The sequence below is a fragment of the Hemitrygon akajei genome, chromosome 15 (genome assembly GCF_048418815.1).
Source record: "Hemitrygon akajei chromosome 15, sHemAka1.3, whole genome shotgun sequence".
Lineage (NCBI taxonomy): Eukaryota > Metazoa > Chordata > Chondrichthyes > Myliobatiformes > Dasyatidae > Hemitrygon > Hemitrygon akajei.
In genome coordinates this window covers 75,873,341-75,895,004 of record NC_133138.1, presented here as the reverse complement: position 1 = coordinate 75,895,004, position 21,664 = coordinate 75,873,341, and the positions used below count along the sequence as shown (strand labels likewise).

At 35.9% G+C, this 21,664-nt stretch overlaps 1 protein-coding gene across 1 annotated transcript in view; it reads right to left on the bottom strand.

Annotated features, from left to right (window-relative positions):
* Window positions 1–541: 541 nt before the first annotated feature.
* Window positions 542–21,664, bottom strand: part of LOC140739475 (matrin-3-like) — a 65,499-nt gene continuing 44,376 nt past the window's right edge. The window contains exons 7-15 of the mRNA XM_073067811.1: window positions 20,458–20,595; window positions 18,524–18,655; window positions 16,198–16,338; window positions 14,158–14,289; window positions 13,674–13,726; window positions 11,280–11,694; window positions 9,473–9,803; window positions 7,827–7,948; window positions 542–3,615 (exon numbers count right to left, since the gene is read on the bottom strand). Coding sequence (XP_072923912.1) covers window positions 3,550–3,615; window positions 7,827–7,948; window positions 9,473–9,803; window positions 11,280–11,694; window positions 13,674–13,726; window positions 14,158–14,289; window positions 16,198–16,338; window positions 18,524–18,655; window positions 20,458–20,595 — 1,530 coding nt within the window. The 3' untranslated portion in view covers window positions 542–3,549. The remainder of the gene's footprint in view (window positions 3,616–7,826; window positions 7,949–9,472; window positions 9,804–11,279; window positions 11,695–13,673; window positions 13,727–14,157; window positions 14,290–16,197; window positions 16,339–18,523; window positions 18,656–20,457; window positions 20,596–21,664) is intronic.

The window sequence follows — 21,664 nt, the reverse complement described above, 5'->3', positions numbered from 1 at the left end:
AGGGCATAGCTTTAAGGTGAAAGGGGATAAGTTTAAAGGAAATTTTCTAGACGTTTATTTTCACATACAGTGCCCGAAGCAAAGTGTAGCATTAATGATAGAGCTTTTGGATGATCTTCCTGAAAAGGGAATCCCTATAGATACTTCTTTGAAAAACTCCAAAAAATTCTGTCAGACATAACCTCCCAATTAAGAAAATAACTCTGGCCAAACATTTTCAAGACTAACATCCCTAAGAGCCCAGATTAGTAAGTGGATGAGCCTCAATGTGTTGCATTCTCTGGAAAAATGACAGCTTTAACAACATACATCAGAATAACAGAATGGATTACTCACTTGGATTCTGTGTGACATTCAAATTCAGTACAGAACAGTGGAACCAACCTAGTATAGCTGGATTTTTTTTAAAGAGCTTTTTCTGCCCCTACATAAAACATGGCCCACATTCTTACTGCTCTATTTGTCAGTAGTTCAGGTTCTGACGCTTTGATATATTACTAGTTTTAAAACAAATCAAGGAGATGATTCCTTTAACAGCATCTTTCACAATAACTATATAAAAGTTTTTATTGTGTAGTGTTCAGGTATAACAGGCTCTTCATTCCAGCCAACCCTCTCAACAGCACAATTTTAAACAAACAAAATAAACCAACAATTTCACATTTTATCATTTAAAGCATGTTTTCCAATTAATCCTAAACACATCAAGGTTGAATAAATGTTTAAAGCAAACAATTTTAAACAACACGACAATTAGATATGAAATCAAAGGAAGCCAGTCCACTTCTTTCACCACCCATTTTTCAATGAGTAACTTGCTGTCCAAGGAAGGATTTCTGCTTATTACTTCATTTACTTGGGCTTTTTCTACCTGGGAAGTCCATTTAAGCTAGATGAACTATCAGTCATTCCCAAGCAGAAATTTTATCTCACCACATGCTGCACAAGATGTGAGAATGTTCCTGCTAAGGCAGACTGATTCTAGTAATTGGCATGGCAAACATGCACATTAATTCTGAACCCTTGTTTGGAAGGCAAGTGATCTACCAAGGCTTCTTTGTATTGCATTTAGTTCATAACAGATCAAAACCAAGGAACTATGTTTAAGGTTTGAATACAAAACAATATCTGTACTAAAGACCACAGATTTAAACAAGAATACATCACAGTTGTAATTGGCAATGATTTAATACGTCTGAATACTTTAATATACCAACACCATCTCAGAAGTCTACAAGTACACTCTTAGTTCTAGAAGCATGCTTGCTTTAAAAAACGCAAAAGCAAGAATTTGAGTTCAAGTGCTGATGAAAACAAAAACCTGGTTTTGACTCTGGGACAAATTGAAACTAACATGTCACTTCATATAAATTCAGGACAGCAAGACAGAAATCTCTCATCCTTGACACCATACCAGCTACAAAACACAATAATCCATAGCTTTTGGAGCAGTTCTTTGAAATGTTCATTTTAGCTGTTATGTTCCACATAGAAAGAAAAATATTTGTGCATTAATTTTATATGCACTTTCTAAATACTCCATATAGTATTTAGAAAGTGTGCAATTAATGAAAGAAAAATAAATGTTTGAGGGATTTTTTAATAGTCCAATGCTGTAAAACTGTTAATTTGAGCTGTTTTAAGTTTTCATGAAATTTTTTTTCCTTATTAATCCAGAAGTATCTCAAATAGCCTTAAATATGTTCAAGAATTTACATGCATGACATTTCTGGTGCATAATTAACACAAATATCTAAACTTTGGTTGCATTATACAGGCCTTCAGATAATGTGCAAGATCTGAAGCAATCATTGCAATTCGCGCCTCTTACAACTATCCATTTTGACAGCTTTTACTCGAAATGGATAGAGCACAGACAACAGTGGGAATAAATTTAGCAAGGTAACCCTGTAACTTCATTCCAGATCTTGCAGGCTTTCATGCAGGTATGATCCCAATAGCTAAATTTGTGAAGGCTTTATAGAAGTCCCAGTTTCACCATGCACTCGTGAAATATTTTGCTTCAATATATATGAGCAAATTATATTATGAGAAACCAAATAGATTGACCATACCAGAGGTTGTGAACAATATTCCAAGTCTACAGTCTAGAAATATAAATGACAGTATTGGGGACTTTCAAAGTACACATCCTTTTATTATTGTATTGAGAATTAGTTTGTTGGTTCATCCAGATTCACGGAGTTCTCCATGTTATTTTAGGACTTGGCAAGTTCACAGAAACTGCAACACCTCACATACGAATTAAAATAAACACAACTGTAATCTTAAAAAGAAAGCTATTCCACTAATTAAAACCTCTATAATTATGTTTTTTTCCATAACATTTAACCATCATATTAAATGATCACTTGGTCCTAATGAAACTCTACGTGACAGTACTCAGTAAGAAATATGCATTTTCTGGTTTAAAGAAAATCCAAGTAATAAGTAATATAACAAGTAATATTTGGAAAACTCTCAATGTAGTTCTTGAGTGTAATTTGTAACCTAATATACATGAATGAGGTTTTTCAACATTCTTACAAAAACAGAATGTTAAAAAATTTTTGTTTGGGGAAAAATAGATTTTCACAAGAATTTATGCTCATCAATGGTAGGAAAGATGATTCAAGGGGGGTGGTGAAATCACCAAATCCAAAAGCACCTCTTGAAGGGTCAGTATCTATGATGGCGTACATTTAAGGGTGACAATATTTGCTATTTAGACAAATATTTTAAGATAACAATTATCAGGTGCCTTTTTCAAATACAGACACATTTAAGGACATCTTTTTTAATAAAATGCACTTAGTTTGGATTGAGATGGATGGATTGAAGTGTTGGTCCAGTGTATCACAGATCCAAATTATGAAATCTCTACCTATATTTATAACATAACAGAACTCCAATTTCAATTTTAACCAACAAGGAACAATGATGGACAAGATTCATTTTCTTTAAACCCTTCATTAATTTTCATTTCACTTTTTAAAATGGATTTCCTTTACTCCATCACTATCAGTTACAATCAGTTTGATAAAACATGACCAGTGATGAGTAGTTAAAATGTTCATCTCCCCACAAATCTCAGCGGTTTAAACAATACATCAAAATTTTGATGGACCGGACTATTTTCGCAGTTAAGTACACTCTTCAAAAAGATTTTGAACTTTTATATTACTATAATTGAATGCATCGTCATTGCTTTAGTGTGGAAGTTTACTGATGAGAAACAGAACTCAGTAAAAAAATGTTCAAAATACTAACAGAAGATGGGAAAAAGCTACTGGTAACTGGATTTCAGAATAGATAGCCTGCTGCAAGTGGGGATACATTTAATAAAGCTTTAAAACTAAAAATGAACATGAAAAAATTGACATACCATTAATGTTTCAAAGCGTTTTTGTAGCTTTAAGTTTTTTAACATCAGACTCATTTAAACATTTCCAGTTTTAAATTAGTAAAAGATCATGTCCTCAGGGTTAAGGTTCAATATCTTCAGTAATACTGGAAATATGTTTCTCATTGGTTGGAAGGTTCTTGCTGTCACTCTGGAATGATTTGCTGCTGTTTTCCTTTCCAGTACTCCATAGCTTGCTTGTCCAGTACTTTCTTTAAAAATGCAAAGTAAATATGTGTTAACAGTAAAGTGGCCTTTGCCACAAATAAAAGTCAACTTTTTTCTGAGTGGCACCAAAAGCAGGCTAATTCTGCAATGACAGTGTAAGTGTCAGTGGGAAGTGGGAGGATTGGGAAGCTTTTTTAAAAAAATATAAAGCAACCGAAAAAGCAATAAGAGGAAAGATGAAATGTGAAGGTAAGGTAGCAATAATGTAAAAATGGAGAAACAACAAGTTTTTTCCCAGATATATCGAGTAAAAGAGAGGCAAGAGTGGATACCAGATTGCTGGAAAATGATGCTGGAGAGATAGTAATGAGGGACAGTAAAATGGTGGACAAATTTACTAAGTATTTTGTGTCAGTCTTCTGTGTGGAAGACACTAGCAATGTGCCAAAACTTGAGTGTTGGGGGTAGAGGTGAATGTAGTTGCTATTACTAAGGAGAAGTGGCTTGGAAAGCTGAAAGGTATGAAAGCAGATACAGTGCCTTGAAGTAGTATACAGATCTCACAACTTCACTGTTGATTTTCTAAATTTTAAACATGTTTTTGAGCTAATCTACAAATCATTGTGTATGTCAAATCAAAAAAAAATTCTAAAACCTGTCAACAATATACAAAAAGAATTAAAAACCAAAATTGTGAGGTTGAAAAAGTATTCATCCCCTTTGTATTTTTTTTTGTAAGATATGCTAAGTTTCCTCAGTGACTATAAATACACTGTAAATACCCCCTCTCTCTGTAAGGTAGATTTTCAACAGACCAAACCCAAATGAAGACAAAAATGCATTCAAGACAGGGAAATGATATACAGAAGCACAAATCTGGGGAAGTGTACAAAACTATCTCAAAGTCACTGAAGATACCAGTGCAGTCCATCATGAAAAAGTGGGAAAAATATGAAACTACAGCTGTACTGCCTAGGTCAGGCTGCCTCTCTATACTTAGCCGCCAGAAAAGAATGGCACATGTAAGAGTGACACAGTCACTCTGAGTGAGCTGCAGATGTCGGTGGCTGCAACTGGAAATGAAGCTCATGACTCTGTAAGTTCTCAGGCCTTGCATAAAAAGGGTACTTATGGAAGAGAGGCAAGAAGCAGCTGAAAAATAAAAGCATACCCTTGCCCACAAAGCATCACTTAGAAGATACTGTATAGATGTGGAAGAAAGCTTTGAGACTGGATGAGACTAAAGTGGAACTTTCTGGCCTCAACACTGAGCAGTACACATGGTGTGAATCTAATATTGCACATCAGCCAGGTAACACCATCCCTACTATGAAGTATGATGGAGGTAGCATCATACTATGGGGATGTTTTTCAGCAGCAGGGACTGGAATTCGGATCAGGATTGATGGGAAGATGTATGCTGCTAAATACAGAGAGATCCTGGACAAAAACCTGCTAGCCTCTGCCAGAAAGCTTAAACTGGGGGGGGGGGGAGTTCATCTTTCAGCAGGACAAGGACCTAAAGCACATTGCCAAGACAACTACAGGATGGCTTCAAATGAAGAAAACTGATGTCCTGGACTGGCCCAATCCTGACCGTAATCTGATCAAACATCTCTGGCAAGACCTTAAGACTGTTGTCCACCACCGCTCCCCAAATAACCTGGCAGAGCTTGAGCAATTTAGCTAAGAGAATTGGGTAAATCCTGCTCCATCATGTTGTGCAAAGCTAATAGAGACATATCCAAAAGACTACAGACTATAATAGCAGCGAGAGGTGGTTCAACTAAGTACCGAGCAAGGGGAATGAATACTTTTGAACTACTGACATTACAGTTTTTGGATTTTTAGATTTTCATGATTTACAATTTTCCCCATTTTTCTTTGGCCTGTACTGTGAAAAAGGAGCAAATGATTCACAGATAAAACTTCAATTACATTTTAAAATCCATGGTTGTAATAGTCATTTTTCAAAGCATTACAAGTCTCCTGGACTAGATAGACTTCACCCCGGGTTTCCAACGTAGGAAGCTTAAGAGATTGTGGAGACATTAAAAGTTATCTTTCAAGAATCACTATATTCTGTAATGGTTCCTTAGGACCGGAAAACTGCAAATGTCACTCCACTCTTTTTGGGGGGGGGGGAAGGAAAATGAAAGGAAGTTATAGTAGTGGTTAGGGAAATGTTGGAGCCCTATATTAAGCATGAGGTTTCAAGGTACTTGCAGGCACATGAAAAAAATAGGCCAAAGTCAGCATGGATTCCTTAAGGGAAAATCTTGCTCAGCAAATCTGTTGGAATTCTGAGAAAATAGTAGAATAGACTAAGAGTTAGTGGATGCTGTTCATATGGATTTTCAGAAGGCCTTTGACAAGGAGCCATACATGACGCTGCTAAACAAGATAAAAGCTCATGGTATTACTGGAAAGACAGTAGCATGAATAGGAGATTAGCTGATTTGCAGGAGGTAAAGAGTAGGAAAAAGGGGCCTTTTCTGGTTGACTGCTGGTCACTAGTGGTGTTCCATGGGGTGTCAGTGTTGGAACCATTTTTTTTCATGTTATACAATATATTAATGATTTTGAAGATGAAACTGATGGCTCTGTGGCCAATTTTACAAACAATACGAAGATAGGTGGGAGAATCAGAGGTGTGGAGGAAACAGGGAATCTGAAGAAAGACTCAGATAGATTTGGAGAATGGGCTAAAAGAAGTGAGAGATGGAATAGTGTGTGGTCATGCACTTTGGTAGAAGGAATAAAAGTGTAAGACTATTTTCTAAATGGGGGGACAGGGAGGGGAGGAATTCAGAAATCAGGTGCAAAGGGAGTTTGGAGTCCTCATGCAGAATTTCCTGAATGTTAACTTGCAGATTGAGCTGATGGCAAGGATGTAATGCTGAGGCTTTATACGACATTGGTCAGGTGGCACTTGGGAGTACTGAGAGCAGTTTTGCGCCCATTATTTATGAAAAGATGTGCTAACATTGGAGAGGGTCCAGAGGAGATTCACAAAAATTATTCCAAGAATGGAAGGGTTAATGTACAATGAACATTTGATGACTCTGGGCCTGTACTTGTTGGAGGTTTAGAAAAATAAGGGGGGAATCTCATAAAACCTATAGAATATTGAAAGGTCCAGATAGAATGGATGTGGAGAGTATGTTTCCAATAGTGGGGGAGGCTAGGATCAGAGGGCAGAGCCTTATAATAAAGGGGTGTTCATTTACAACAGAGATGAGGAGCAATTTCTTTAGCCAGAGGGTAGTGAGTGAATCTGTGGAATTCAGTGTCACAGACAGCTGTTGGGACCAAGTAATTTGGTATATTTAAAACTGAGTTTGATAGGTTCTTTATTAGTAAGGGTGTCAAAGGTTATGGGGAAAGGCAAGAGAATAGGGTTGAGTAGGATAGTAAGTGAGCCATGATGGAATGGCAGAGCAGACTTGATGGGCCAAACAGTTTAAGGACACACTACTTAGTAACATTTTAGATCATCTGAACACAATTTTAAATGCAAGCAATGAGATATTGCTTTTTGTTTTAAAAATTCCATTTTTATGCAGATATTGGTGAAGCTATGGAACTCAATGCCTGTGGTAGAAGCAAGACTTTTAAAAGGAAAAGAACGAGAGAAAGTCATTTACAATGCTACAGGAAGGAGCACAGAAATGGAGCTGATTGGATTTCATTCCTCGGTGTTGACATGGAAGTGATAAAGAGAATGCTCTCCTGAATTTTATTCAGATTGCATAAAATCAAGCAAACCATTGTGTCCCACAAGATGTTTCAATGACACAATGAGATAACAAATGAATCAATTTTTTTTTCACAGCACAGGATAAGGACTGATAATTTCAAGCAGTCAATTTATCCTTTGGTGAACTCAAGTAGCAGTGTAGGTTCTAAAACAATATTGAACAACGACCAGCAACTAAGTGGCACTTTCAGTTTTCAAACAATGTCATCCTTCATATACAACGGTTGTGTCTTATTTTTGGTGAAATTTAACTGTCCTCTTTCTGCAATTACTGACTTATGCTGACTGATGGACTCTCAAGAATATCAGTAGGATCAAAGGAGGCAGTGCTTCATATCCTGAGATACTCCTAAGTTGTATGACTGCGAACACAAACTGGTTAATATTCCATGCTTTATATCCATATCCCAGTGTGAATACTTACTATGCAAAACAACACTTTTTTGAAAAAGTGACAAAAGTGTAGAATGGTAGCAAAAACAAAAGCAAACTTACCTTAAGTCTCTGATAATGTTCAATAGTGCCACAATGAGTTTGCTTTGCTGTTTCCTCACTGGTGTAGAAGAGACAGCAGAGTTTGCAGTAGAAGCCTGTTTTTGGAACCACATAATCTAATCCTGAAAGAAAGCAACGTGTGTCAGTCTTTTTGATCCTGCAGTTTCCATCATTACTTGACCATGATTACTGTGTTGTATGATATGTGTGATCATGGTCCCATGACCATCATTAGTTGACCATGATTACTTTTGGCATTTTTTTTCTGCAGAAGTGGTCTGCCATTGCCTTCTTCTGGACAGTGTCTTTACAAGATGGGTGACCGCAGCCATTATCAATACTCTTCAGATTGTCTGCCTGGTGTCAGTGGTTGTATAACCAGGACATGATATGCACCAGCTGCTCGTATGACCATCCACCACCTACTCCCATCACTTCACCTGACCCTTATTGGGGGCTAAGCAGGTGCTACACCTTGTCAAACGTTGACCTTCGGGCTAATTCAGGGAAGTGGTGCCTTACACCTTCTTTGGTATGGATGTATCTTCATCCCACCATCCAACAACGAGTACAAAACATTTAAATTAAATATCTGGTGCCTTGTAAGAAAAGAATATGTAAAATTAAAGAATTTATGGTGTCTATCCAATCACAATTATTGTCTTGCACATGGTGGGCAAAAATTGTCACCATATTCATAAGATGATAAATATAGAAAGTTGTGTATCATTGCACACAAAGCACTTGCTCAAAATTGCCAATTCTAATGGAATATTAAATTAGAAAGTTAATAGATTAAGAGCAAAACTGTGGTAAACGAAGTTCAATATAGGCAAATCTGAGGTAAGTCATTTTGGACTAAATGATACAGTCCAAATAAAAAGATATGGTCCATCAACATTGATCATCAATGTATCTAAAGGTATAGAAAAATAAAACATTTAAAGGAACCTTAATAACCTGAACAAAACCTTAATATCTGGTGGGCCAAACACAAGCTGATGCTGCAGATCTAAAGTCCTGGTTTACACAACACCTGGAGTACCAAGCAATGTCAGTCAGAATACCCAATGTCAGGAAGAATATACTGCCTTAGAGGAGAAAATAGGTTTAACAAAACGACACCCATTTCAAATACTACAAGGGAAAAATCATTTTATTCCTTCAAAGATAGAACATTTTGAAATGCGTCAACCAGTTTACAAACTATCAGGAAAACTATTAGAGCAGACAAAGAGGAAGTACTTCTGTTGGTTGAGGAATCTAGTATTTGGACAGTGCCTAAAACTGGATCTAAACCTTTCAGGTGTGAAATCAGGGATGTCTACACACGTGGTTTAAGTCTGAAATTCCCTTCCACCAACAGCAATTCTTGCTTCATTAAAAAAAAAATCTCTTCTTGGTTAGCGCCAGTGGAACAAAGATGGATAAAGTACATATAACTAGGTCCCAGAAGTCCCACAGGCTTGTGGGATTAAATGACCAATCTCTTTTATTGTCAGAAGATCTAGAATATTGTCTGTTAAACTAAATTAAACTTAATCTGAGGAAACCCACAAAATGGCATTTGGCTTGGATAGAATTACAATGCAGATGAATCAAAATGATACTTCATAAATCTTTTTAGAAATATTTTATCATCTTACCTACAGGATTGTTGGGCTTATATGGCCCAAGCTTGTATTCATCTGGTATAGGAGAGAGTGTTTTAATCTGTTCAGTTGATGGTTCTGCATTTGTGGTACTGTTCATCAGTCCATCATCACCTTGAGCATCAACTTCAGTGTTTTTATCCATAATGAATCTTGCATCGTAACTTTGACCTTTGGCATCTTGCTCATCTTTGATAAAATTAGCATCTACTTTGTCACCTGGCACAGATCTCACTTTCTTCAAAAGAACAGCACTTGAATCATCCATCTCATTTAGGGCACAGAATTCCTCCACATATTCTGGGCAATTAATGCCTTCTGATCTCTGAAGGAAATAATCACAAGACTGTTCATGAAATCCTAATGTTTCATAAGGTAGAAGTTACAGTTATGTATATGTAGCCATTTTTAAAAAAAAATAAGACAACAAGATAATGGATGTAAGAATGCAGATAGTTAAGGTATGATCTCCTGTCAGGTGGGAGGGTTGAATAACATTTAGAGCTTGCTCAAATACAGTTATATACTGCATATTCCAGAAAAGCTTGAACACTAAGGGCCAGTGGGAAACTGGGAAAGAAGCTTTTTGATGTAACTGCATTTCAGATTGAACCCAACCATCAAAAGTAATAACCTAAAGGTATCCTATAAAGATGCAATTGTCTATAGTTTCTGCACATAATTATTTACTGGAATTAGATTTTAGCCTTTTTAAAAGAGGGAATAAATTATTTCTCCCCAGGGTACATGATACAAAACAGTGACCATAAAGAACAATTTTTTCTGAACAGAAAAAGCTTGTTTTATCATCCTCCAAAAGATGAAGCATCATTATGAAAAGATACAATGATTTCAGCATCGGTTGTGCTTCCCTAAGGAGCTTGGGAGCAGCTGTTCATTTCAGAATCTTCAGCTGCCAGTAGCATTGTAAAAGAGGGTGAAGAGCTGAATTTTTTTTAATAAAGAGATTTATAAGCATAGTGTTATACAACATAAAAAAAAGTCTTTAACAGATTTATTTCATGTGAAATGTGACTCTGGATCATTTCCTACTATAAAAAGACCAGATTTCCACTTGATTCTCTTCCCAAATGCACATTTCATCATGCAAATCAGAGAAGGCTTGAGGTCACATTCATTGCATGTGATGACCTTCTCCATCTACAGGACTCAAGAACAAATTCACCAGCAGAGCATTGATGCACTGGACAGAGGGCCTTGATGCTACTGGCAGATGTTATGTATAGCACAGTGTATTCATTTAAATGGAATCACCATCATATTTTTGTAATTACTTTATCTCATTGTAGGGTTGATTAATCTCCTGGGCTTAAATGATTTTTAAAAAACTACTTTTAAAAAGAGTATTCAAACCTACTTGGTGTTTTTAAACGTCTCCAATATCAGAGAAATGAGAACACCAAGCAGTCTCAATTCAGAAGCATGATCTCCAGATTCATTGCCCAAGATCTAGTTGCTGTTTGCAACACACTTTTATTCACGAAGATGACTTTAGGCTTTGTTTCTAGATCACATCAGTACAGGGTGGGCATCACAAGTATGACTGTAGGTAGCAACTTGGATATCTGTACCCATTACAAAATGTTCCCAACATTTTACCAACATTACCTATACACTAGAAATTAAAAGCAGTGAAATTGAAATGAAAAAGATCATGAATTCATAAACCACTCATTTTTATATATTTGTTATGATAGTGAATTACAAATGAGGTACTTTAGTTGCTGCAATTATTGCTAAAATGACAAGAATCCAACCCTTTCAAACTTTGAATGCCTACCTTTTCAGGTAATTGTGTTGCAGTCTGAAAGCTTGATTCTGCATCACTAGCTTCGTCTTCATTGAAATGCCCAATTTCTATTTCTCCTTCCAATTCCACCTCCATATCACCCTCTCTACCGCTAAGTTCAGATTCAGTGTTCATTGACTCATGATAGGGCAACAGAATGTCTGCTGACCCATCAGGTTCCTCACAGTTCTCCGTGTCTGTGGAAGGGCCACCTAGTGATTTTATTTTTGCAACATTCACTCCTTCCACCTGCTTTTGATCTGTCCCTTCTTCAACTGAAGGAGAACCTGTCTCTGAATTGTCATGATCAGTTGTCTTCGAATTTTTCAATTTTTCTTGAGCTTTTCTCTTAATGCTAGGAGACCGTGCTCTTTTAGAAGGAGGGCTGTGAGAACGACCCCTTTTTCTGAAATAAAACCGGAAAAAAAGTAAATTTTTTTGGGATATTTATAGGCATTCTATATCATTTATGTATTCTTAAAGAAAAAGATCAGAGCTCTAACACAATTAACTCCAGAACAGTATAATGTTTGCTCTGAACAGTGGTAGCTTTCAATCACAGAATTTTGATTTTAGGGTCTAGAATGGAGAGACTTAGCAAGAGAGATTTAATGAATCGTAATGTGAAAATGAAATAGGAGCAGGAATAGATTGATTTTTGGATATGGTCATATTAATCGTGTTTGATAAATTTCCTTTTGTTCTTTAACATAACAGGATTGAGGATAATATTAGTGTTAATAGGTACCAACTAACATTAAACAGAATGGTTAAATAGTTCATTGTCAATTAACAACTCTATTACTCTATTAGAGTTGATAGTGTAACAATTATTGGAGTTGATTAAAAAAAGATGAATATACAAAATTAGGTGGGTGAACAAGTTATGGTGACAAAAAGTCTGCAAAGATACTGATAGGTTTAAAGTTTGGATAAGTTGGCAAAGGAGTATAAAATAAGAAAATGGAGATTAACCACATTGAAAGAATGAATGAAAATCAAAGCATAATTTAAATGGAGTGAACTATGAAACATTTTAGTACAAGAACTTGGGGTCCCAGTACATGAAATATAAAAAGTTACCATGGACATACAGCAAACAATTAGGGAGGTTAATGAAATGTCAATACCTACTGCAAAAGATATCAAATCGAGAAATGTTGATATGTTTACAAGATGTTACTTGAAATATTGCATATAGTTTTGGTCTTCACATTTAGGACCAATGTGCTTATATTAATGGGCTTTGCAGAGAAGATTCATAACTGATTCTTGGGACCAGGTGGTTAACTTTCAACAAAAGATCAAGCAAGCTGTGCCCACATTTATTTGAATTTAGGAAGAAATGTTATTGCATTGAAACATATGGGAGGGATAGTAGGATTTTTCCTCTGGTATGCTTATCTAGACCAGGGAGCAGGATTTCAGAGCAAACAGCTGCCCATTTCAGACTGAGATAACTACTTCTCAGGGTAATGTAAAACTTTGAAACACTCTACCCTGGGCAGCTGTGGAAGCAGAGTTATTGACTGCATTCAAGGTGGTGACCGACAAGGAGTTGAGGAATATGAGGAGCACGCTGGATAGTGGTGCTGAGGCTATGACTGGATCAGCATGAAGGAGGATTAAGGAACTGAATGGTTTATTCTGCTTTCTTACATAACTATTCAAATGGAATTCCATCACAGGTTATAAATCCTAAAATAATATTTTAACAGAAAAGAGGCAATGTGTTTATCCTTACTAATTCTACTTCTTTGCACATGCTGTAAAAAGCTATGACAAGTACTCTATTTGCAAGTCTTTTAAAAAGATAGCAGAAATCAAGAACAAAAACATCTAACAACTTTGACCTTGGTTAGCTCACCTTAATTCAAGATCAGATTCAAGCAAAACAATTGGGAATTGACAGAGAAGGCTGCATGTTCTATCTGTTTTAAATGCCATTTTAAAGCAACAAACTTTCCTCCTAAGTGAATATTTCAAATTAAAGGAGAGAGTTTATTTCCAATGTCCAGTCTGACATGTTTGTGTGTTTGCGAAGCTCACATTGGCTTCTATATTTTTTTAATTGTACTTTCAAAATAACTTAAATGGCTGCAATGTTATGAAAAGCACCATATGATTGCAAATTTGTCCTTTTATGTGTTTCTGGAAATAGTTAGAAAGCTGCTGGTTAACTGCTTGCACTAACACACTAAACTAAATTGATATTTCAAAAAGCCACAACACAAATCATCAACTGATGCCACTGCTTACATTTCTAAATGGCTATTTTTGTCATTTTGTCATTGAAATTGCAGCCTTGTGGCTGAATCTTCAAATAAAAAGATCTCAATCAACCAAACAGCTTTCAGTTTTTACGATTTTAAGTGCACAACTTACCGGTTTTCTCGTTCTCTGGTTCCAAGCAACTCATCAACACCCCGACTTTGTTTCTGAAATGAATCAAAATCATTAAGTTCCTTTTTGAAGCATACAAATTATTTTGTGTCATAATTCATATTTAAATGGAAACATCCTCGCCACGCAGTTCATGTTATTTGCTCATCAAGAGAATAACATCCCACATTAAACAGCTTTCATTTTTTGACAAAAGGCAAGAACTAGTCAATGTGCATGTACTAATTGTACAAAACATATTGTAAATATAGCCAAAACCATTCAGCTAAATTACCAGTCAGTACTTCATCAGCTTCTCGTGGAACAATACTAATTCTATTCAGGATGTAGCTAAATACATTTTCGTGAAGACAATAATGTCAGAATATCGACACAAATTAAAACTTATTTTTAGACGTCCAAGCGCAGTGTGAGTATTGTCTGGGCTGTCTTCTTATGACTACTTAACGTTAATCACATTACTTACTCTCAACACAAGATTCTTGTACTTTTGCGACAAATATACTTTCAGTTCTCTGCCATGGAACATTAGAGGCACTTTCTTAAACTTCTCAATCATGGCCATCGCTATATGGTGTGTTTCCATTTCTAGGAAAGCCTGCAATTGATACAAGAATCATAATTATGACCGATTCAATAAGTGAGTTCTTCAACACACCAGAACTCCAAAAGGTACAAGAATAACAAGCTATTAAAGAAAAGCATAAACAGGACCAGACACTCAGCTTCTCATGTCTGCTCTACCACAGCACAATATCAGAGCCGATTTTCCACTCAATAGCATTATTCTGTCCTATACTTATATGTTAGCTTATTATCCAGAAATCTGTGTTGATTGCAAACAATGTAGATTTTTAACCCTGGCTTTAGTCAGATTTTAGCCATCGACCCCGTATCTACATTGTTAAGCATTCTACTTCTTTTTACATGTTAACAAGATTAACTCTCAAACTGTTAAATTCTGTAGAATGGAGACAACCTACTTAATATCTCCTCATATGACAAATCTGCCACCTCAGGAACCAGTCTTTGCCATTCTCTCTCCAGAGTGCATCATTATTTCCAATAGAGAGCAAAAATTATGCACAATTCTCCACATGCAGCCTCATCAAGGTCCTACATAATCAGAGGAAAATGTTTTTACTCATTATCAAGTACCCCCCCCCCCCAATTTTCTCTCATTCTGGTGGCTCTCTCATCCCTTTTCTTTCTCTTCCTTGCCCACATGACCATCACCTCCTCCTGGTTCCTCACCGCCTTTCCTTTATTCCACAGTCTATTGTCCACTCCTATCAAATTCCTTCTTCAGCGCTTTATCTCTACCACTTATCAGCTCCTATCACCTTTATTCCCCCCCGTCCATCAACCTACTCTTCCGGTCACCTGCATTCAACTATCACCAGCTGGCTTGTATTCCTTACCCCCTCCCCCACCCTTTAGTTCTGGCTTTTGCTCATGTCCTGATGAATCTCAGCCCATAACCAACTGTTTATTTCCTTTCATAGATGCTGCTTGACCAGCTGAGTTTGTGTGTTGAAAAATAAGACAAAGTATATTTTATAGACATCCTTGATATTGGCAAGAAAACAACAAAAACAATCCATTATAAAAGTCTAGACAATCATAACAAAAATGAGGTATATAAATATACAGATCACTTAACGGTCATTTATTATTTAGCTATTTGATAGCTTTCTCTGCAGCATCTTCTTTCCAAATAGTGAGATCTATAAGAATATCTCATCTAATTCCCTTTTCAAACTTCAACTTAGTTTGACTTATCTCAAACGAGAAAATCTGCAGATGTTGGAAATCCAAGCAACACATACAAAATGCTGGAGGAACTCAGCAGGCCAGGCAGCATCTATGGAAAAAAGTACAGGTGATGTTTTGGGCTAAAACCCTTCGGCAGTCCTACTGCCTGGCTTGCTGAGTTCCTCCAGTACTTTGTGTGTGCGTTATTTTGATTTATTATTGTTACATCATAGACTGCAATTCTTCGAGGTGGCAGCCACCATCACCTGAAAGGCAACGAAAGTCAACTTTGCAAGTGCTGACTATTTCTAAAAACAAAACAAAATAATCTCTTAGATGACAGCCAAGAGCAGTGGACACCAAATTTGCAATTAAAATGCACCTTGTAAATAATAAGTCATTTCATCTCGAGACCTGAAACAGCAATTTAAAACTGAATGAAACTAAATGTCATTGTAAATAGAAAAACTGTCATCTGAATGATTCAAACCTAATCAATGTAAATAAAATGAAGGAGCAAAACCAAGAAATATACAACATGGCAAATGCTCTTTTGCAGAGAGTTTGTAAGAGAAAGCTTTTTATGTTTCTTGTGGAAACTATATCACAGTAGGGAAATAAAAATTTTCTCTCACTTAATGCCAGTTGGTGAAATTCACTAATATTTCTTTGCATGTTAATATGCTGCACATTGAAACTACTTGTTGGTGAAATACTTTAGTTGTTGCTAACATTTTAAATACTTCAGTACCTGATTTTTAACTCTCATCAGTAAGTAGTTGGTCACTTTGCCAAAGGGTGTACCAAGGCGCACAATTTCTGAGTCAGAGTAGCCAACAGAAGGCAAGTTACTGATGTGGACCACTCGGCTGCGTTCTTCACTTTCTTTGCCCTACAAGTAAATGAAGGGAAACTATATAAAACACCTCATCCCCAATATGTAAGTTCTGGGAAATTCAAGTTGAAGTTAACACAAAAACACTCCATTTTTTATTATTTAAAATATTGTACCGTAAATGTGTGGTTGAGCAAACATTCAAGTTTAAGAACTTTGTGATGTTGAACACCATCACTACAAATTATGTTACAAGACAAACATCCCACTAGCATTTAACACATTGCCAGTGATAAATTTCTAAGTGGGAATACTTAAGGAGCAAGTGTCAATCATATAGCAATATTTTAAAACTCCTTTTAAAGTTCTGTAATGGTCAGAATTTGCTGACACAAAAATAACTGACTGGTTAAAATATGTTTTCCAGTTAGTGATGTATTTGCATACTTTACACTATTTCAAGCAGCTACATTAGAGACTAAAAAGAGACAAATGTTCAGAGGGACAGAAAGAATTACCTTCCAAGGAAGAAATCATCACAACAAGAAATCCTTCTTGTTGTTTACGAATTATAAGTGTTTTGTCTGTAACATTCCCGTACACTCCAAAATTAAGCCTTTACCTAAAAATGCCAGAAACCTTGAATTCATTCATTAACTTAGGTTTTGCCTTATTGCTAAATCATATCTCAAGCTTTCTTTGGGACACTTTCAAGACAATCAACTTGTTCTGTTAAAAATGACAGATAGCTCCTGAACCTTGCTCTGCTGAGCTAGCTAGCTGCTGCAAGTATATGTTCCCTTTGAAATTGAAAGAACCTTAATTCATTGAAGCAAAGCCTTGAAATAGACCAATACTTTCATAAAAATTTCAACATTCTTACTCTATGGATCTTCTGCCACATGAAAGCACCAGAATAATTAGCCAAATTCGATCAGATGTCACCAAGTGACACAACATCAATTTTGTCTATATTCATTAAATCTTTGAAGCTGTACACAGACTGAATATGGCATTGAACAAATGCCAGGAAACCTTTTGTCACCAAGATCTAATTTTTCATTATGCATTTGAATACTGTTCCACAGCTATCCAAAGTATTTGTCTTCAGACCTGTCAAAGAACTTTGTACAATTATTTCACGTTTCACTGCCAATATCCTACTTCCCAAAAATGATACAAGACATTCAAAAGACTTGACTTAAATAATAAATTATGCCTGTAAGAATGAAGGGAACATTTTTAAACACCTTGGCTGTTTACTATTATTTGAAGTACAAAATGTTCACAGATTTGCCCATTTTTGCATCCCTAAGAGTCTAGCTTCTATCAATGCATTCTGATGACCAGACTTTTATTTCTTTTACTTGTCTCTGACACGTCAATATTTAGAGTAACATTTGCCGTGACAACTTTGGGTTGTATCCAATCAAACATACTCTGTTTTCTACAATCACTTATCCTTTTTGCAATTTAAAACAGAATGTTCTCTCACTTCTCCAGTTCTGACAAAGGTATTTCACCTAAAATCATTAACTCTGATTCTCTTTCAATGGATGCTGCCTGATTTCCTGCATTCTGCTAGCATTTTCTGTTTGCTTCAAATTTCCAAAAGCTGCAATATTTTTGTTCCAAGCATATAAATATATTGCAAGACCAATTCAGAAGCTGAGTATCCTGCAGCAGATGACTCAACTCCTGACATGCCGAAGTCTTGCCAGCATCCTCAATGCAGAAGTCTGGAGTCCATTCCAGTTGCAGAACTCTACTCACAGGAAATCTGACACCATGTAAACTGAGCAGCCTGTTTGTCTGGTATTATCCACCATTTTAAACATTCACTCCCTCAGCCACTGGCACACCAAGCAGTATCCACATCACAAAATACACAATTACTTGCCTATATTATCCTGACAGCCCCTCCCAAAATATGACCTCAACTATCCAAGAACAAGGGCAATGAGTGAATTAATAAACTTGATATATTCAATCAATACATAGTAAAAGCATATTTTCAACTCTCAATAAAAATATAATTCAATTACAAGGCAATTAATGTCATGAAAAATAGTGAGGTTTTTATATCAGTAGTTCGCAACCCACAGGCCATTTTATTACACTATTGGTTCCCTTCCCAAGCTATTGAAGTGCAGCCTGTTTCTTTATTTCTCTATTTTTTACTGATGTTCTGAAATCTATCAAATAAAAGTATATTCAGTGTAAAGGAGACCTGTACAAATACCTTAAATGTCAACTTTTTATATTTCTGAGACAGTTCTGCTCTAATGACATTGCCATCCACAAAGGTAGGTTTCATCTGGTAAAACTTCACCATGGCTTGAGCTGCTTCAGGATAGGCCAACTCCACAAATCCCTGAAATTAAAAGCATAAACAATGATGGCAAATCAATGATCTTAATCATCTTTAATTTTTTTAGTATGACTAGGTCAAATTTGATGACAAAGTATCATGCAAATAGGAAAAATGGGAAATCACAATCAGTGGACTGGAATTAGCACAGGTGTTTCTGAAAGAGATTGTAATGCTGACACAATTTGGAGAAACAATCTTATACACAAAATAATATTCCTACTAGAACTGCTAAGAGAATCATTGAAGTTATGCTGAGGGTGAGAGGTCCAAGCTTTGATGAGCTGAAAAACTTTTTCTCCCCAACTTGTTATCACACTGGGTCTTAATAATCAAATTTCTTAAGATGAATTGCTCTTTTCACTTAGCTTCTAATATAAATTTAATACACATGAATGTGGAATAATTATTACATTCTTGTTAAATGTAATACAGGTTGAGTATCCCTTATCCAAAAACCTCCATAAACCAAATTTTTTTTTTAAAGTGGAAAATTCCACAAGACCCTGGAAAGGTTCCCAGGCGATGTGCAGGTCTCAGCACACCTAACAGTTCTGAGAAATGACCTCATATATGAAATGAACAGAAGTTAATGAAAAATACAGAAACATTGCATAAAGCAAAAAATTAATATCTCAATCAGTGGAGTCAACACATGCCACTTAACAGTATGCAGATCATGAAACAAGCAAGTATCTATCACTGTGTTGCCCTTAAGGCATTTGTTTAGTTTATTATATTTTCGCTTTAGTAATTCGTTTGTAATCATTTTCTAGTTAAAGTTACGGTTGTTGAAAGTAAATTCATTAGCTGTAAAGTAATGCGATGACATCACATCCGGTTTTGCTACGTCTTGTGGGAAAACACTGGTTTGGAGAAACGGGAAGGTGGGGGCTTGTGTGTGCAGGATCAGCGCGAGAAAAGTTTCGTTCTACGCACTAAGAAACATCATAGCCGTAAGTTCCTAAGATAATCGATATGTTGAAGTAAAAATGTTAACGCTGATTCTGTTAAAAGTAATGATGGTTGATAAAGTTTATGTTCTTTGTTATTTAAAGAGTTGCGGATAGTTTGTGTTGAAGTATTTAAAGTTAGTTGATGGCGTAGGTAGATTCTGACTATATGTCGTATTTTAATGTAATATAGTTTGTTGTAGTTTTACTTTTACAAGTATTTATGATGTAAATGCTATGCCAAGAAGGAAACAAATACTGTATATACTTTGTATTGTTTTATCAACAGTTTTCACCATACGTTAATGTGGAAGAGTGAACAGTAAACGGTTAATCTTACTGGGATCCTGCTCATTGACTCCGGTTTATACTTGGTGTTTAGTTCAGAGTTTTTACAACTGTGTGAGAACACTATAATGAAAAGGCAGCATTACCAGGTGTTTTGACCTGTGCGAGAACACTATAATCACGACAAACTGAAAATTGAAGGTAATCATGAAGGCTTGTTGCAGAAATTTAAGAAAAAGCAGAACATTAATTTATTAAAGATTTGTGGTGATAAAGCTGATCATGAAGCAGCAAATTGATGTGCTTGCAAAGATGATCACTGATGAAAATCTAACAAGCTGAGCGGCTGGATTAGTATATACGTGTGATGAACAAGGGTAAGACAAAGACTGCTTACTGGTAACACATAAAATTCAGAATGGGAAATTATAGCAATCCAAGCTATCTGATTATACATACCAAAATCCAAAAAATCTGAAGCACTTCAAACCCCAAGCATTTTGGATAAGGGGTATTCAACCTGTATAATGCAAATAAAATAACATACTCACAATTTGTACTTACCTCACCCTTTGACTTTATCAACAAATAGTTGGTAACCTTTCCAAATGGTTCAGCCAGTTTGATTAAGTCACGATTCATACATCTACCTCGCTGCAACTCACTAATGTGAACCACTCGCCCAGGCTCATCATTTACATTCTAAGGTCAAAAAAAATCAGCAAAACATATTAAGTACAAAGTACATCTTAGACAATGTGCTTTAATCTTACATTAATGTACAGACTATCACTGATAAAGACAGTAAGTACATTTTCAATTAGGACAGGCAACTGTGACCTTTTTTCTTAAATTTGAAACCAGTCAGTTCAATATTGTCAAAATGTAATTCTAGTTTCTAGACTTAGATTTTAATAAAATTTGTATTTATTCACTTTGACAAGAAAACATTTAATACAAAATCTGTAGTTAAAAGCCTCTTTACATTGTAAGTTTTAAATATCCACTTGGAGATAATCCTGGTCACTTGAGCTATTAAGTAAATTAATCTCTTTCCTGGACCTCTTAACATTTATAATAAATGGAACACTGTAATCTACTGGCTTCTTGCTGATGTTCAGAAGGACATTTTAAAAGCCTTCAACTAAATTATCTGAGTTTGTAAAGTATATATATATTTTACCTACAAATTTACAAAACGAACAGGCATACTAATAATGTTTCCAGAACCTTATTACACATATGGATTGACTAGCGTGAAATAGACATTAAGCTTTACACGTTTGGGAAGAATTTATAATCTTCCCACAAACTTTCCACTTCTTAATATTTTTTCAGTCAGAATGCACAATTGCAGGAAGGAGACAGTACAGGACCTACGAGCGACATTTTTTTTGCTCAGATGATCCTATAAATATCCATAAATAAGTACTTGTCAGTAGCTTGACTACTAACCTCTAATCTTCTTTCATCCCAATCTTCTGCTCAAAGGCCTCACTACATTTTTTTTTCAGTATCAAAGGCTTAACCCAGGTCCAAGGCAACCTTATAACTCCAACATATTCTGTATCTATAAGCCATGAATGCTGTGGTGAAAATTAACTACCAGATCTTTTGATTCCTCCACTGCTCAAGTAGCAAGACAACCAGCACCAGAGAAGCAAAATTTCTTGCAATTACCGTAGATTCCGGACTACAGAGCGCACCTGATTATTAGCCGCAGGCTCTAATTTTAGAAATAAAATCAATTTTTAATTGTAAAGGCCGCACC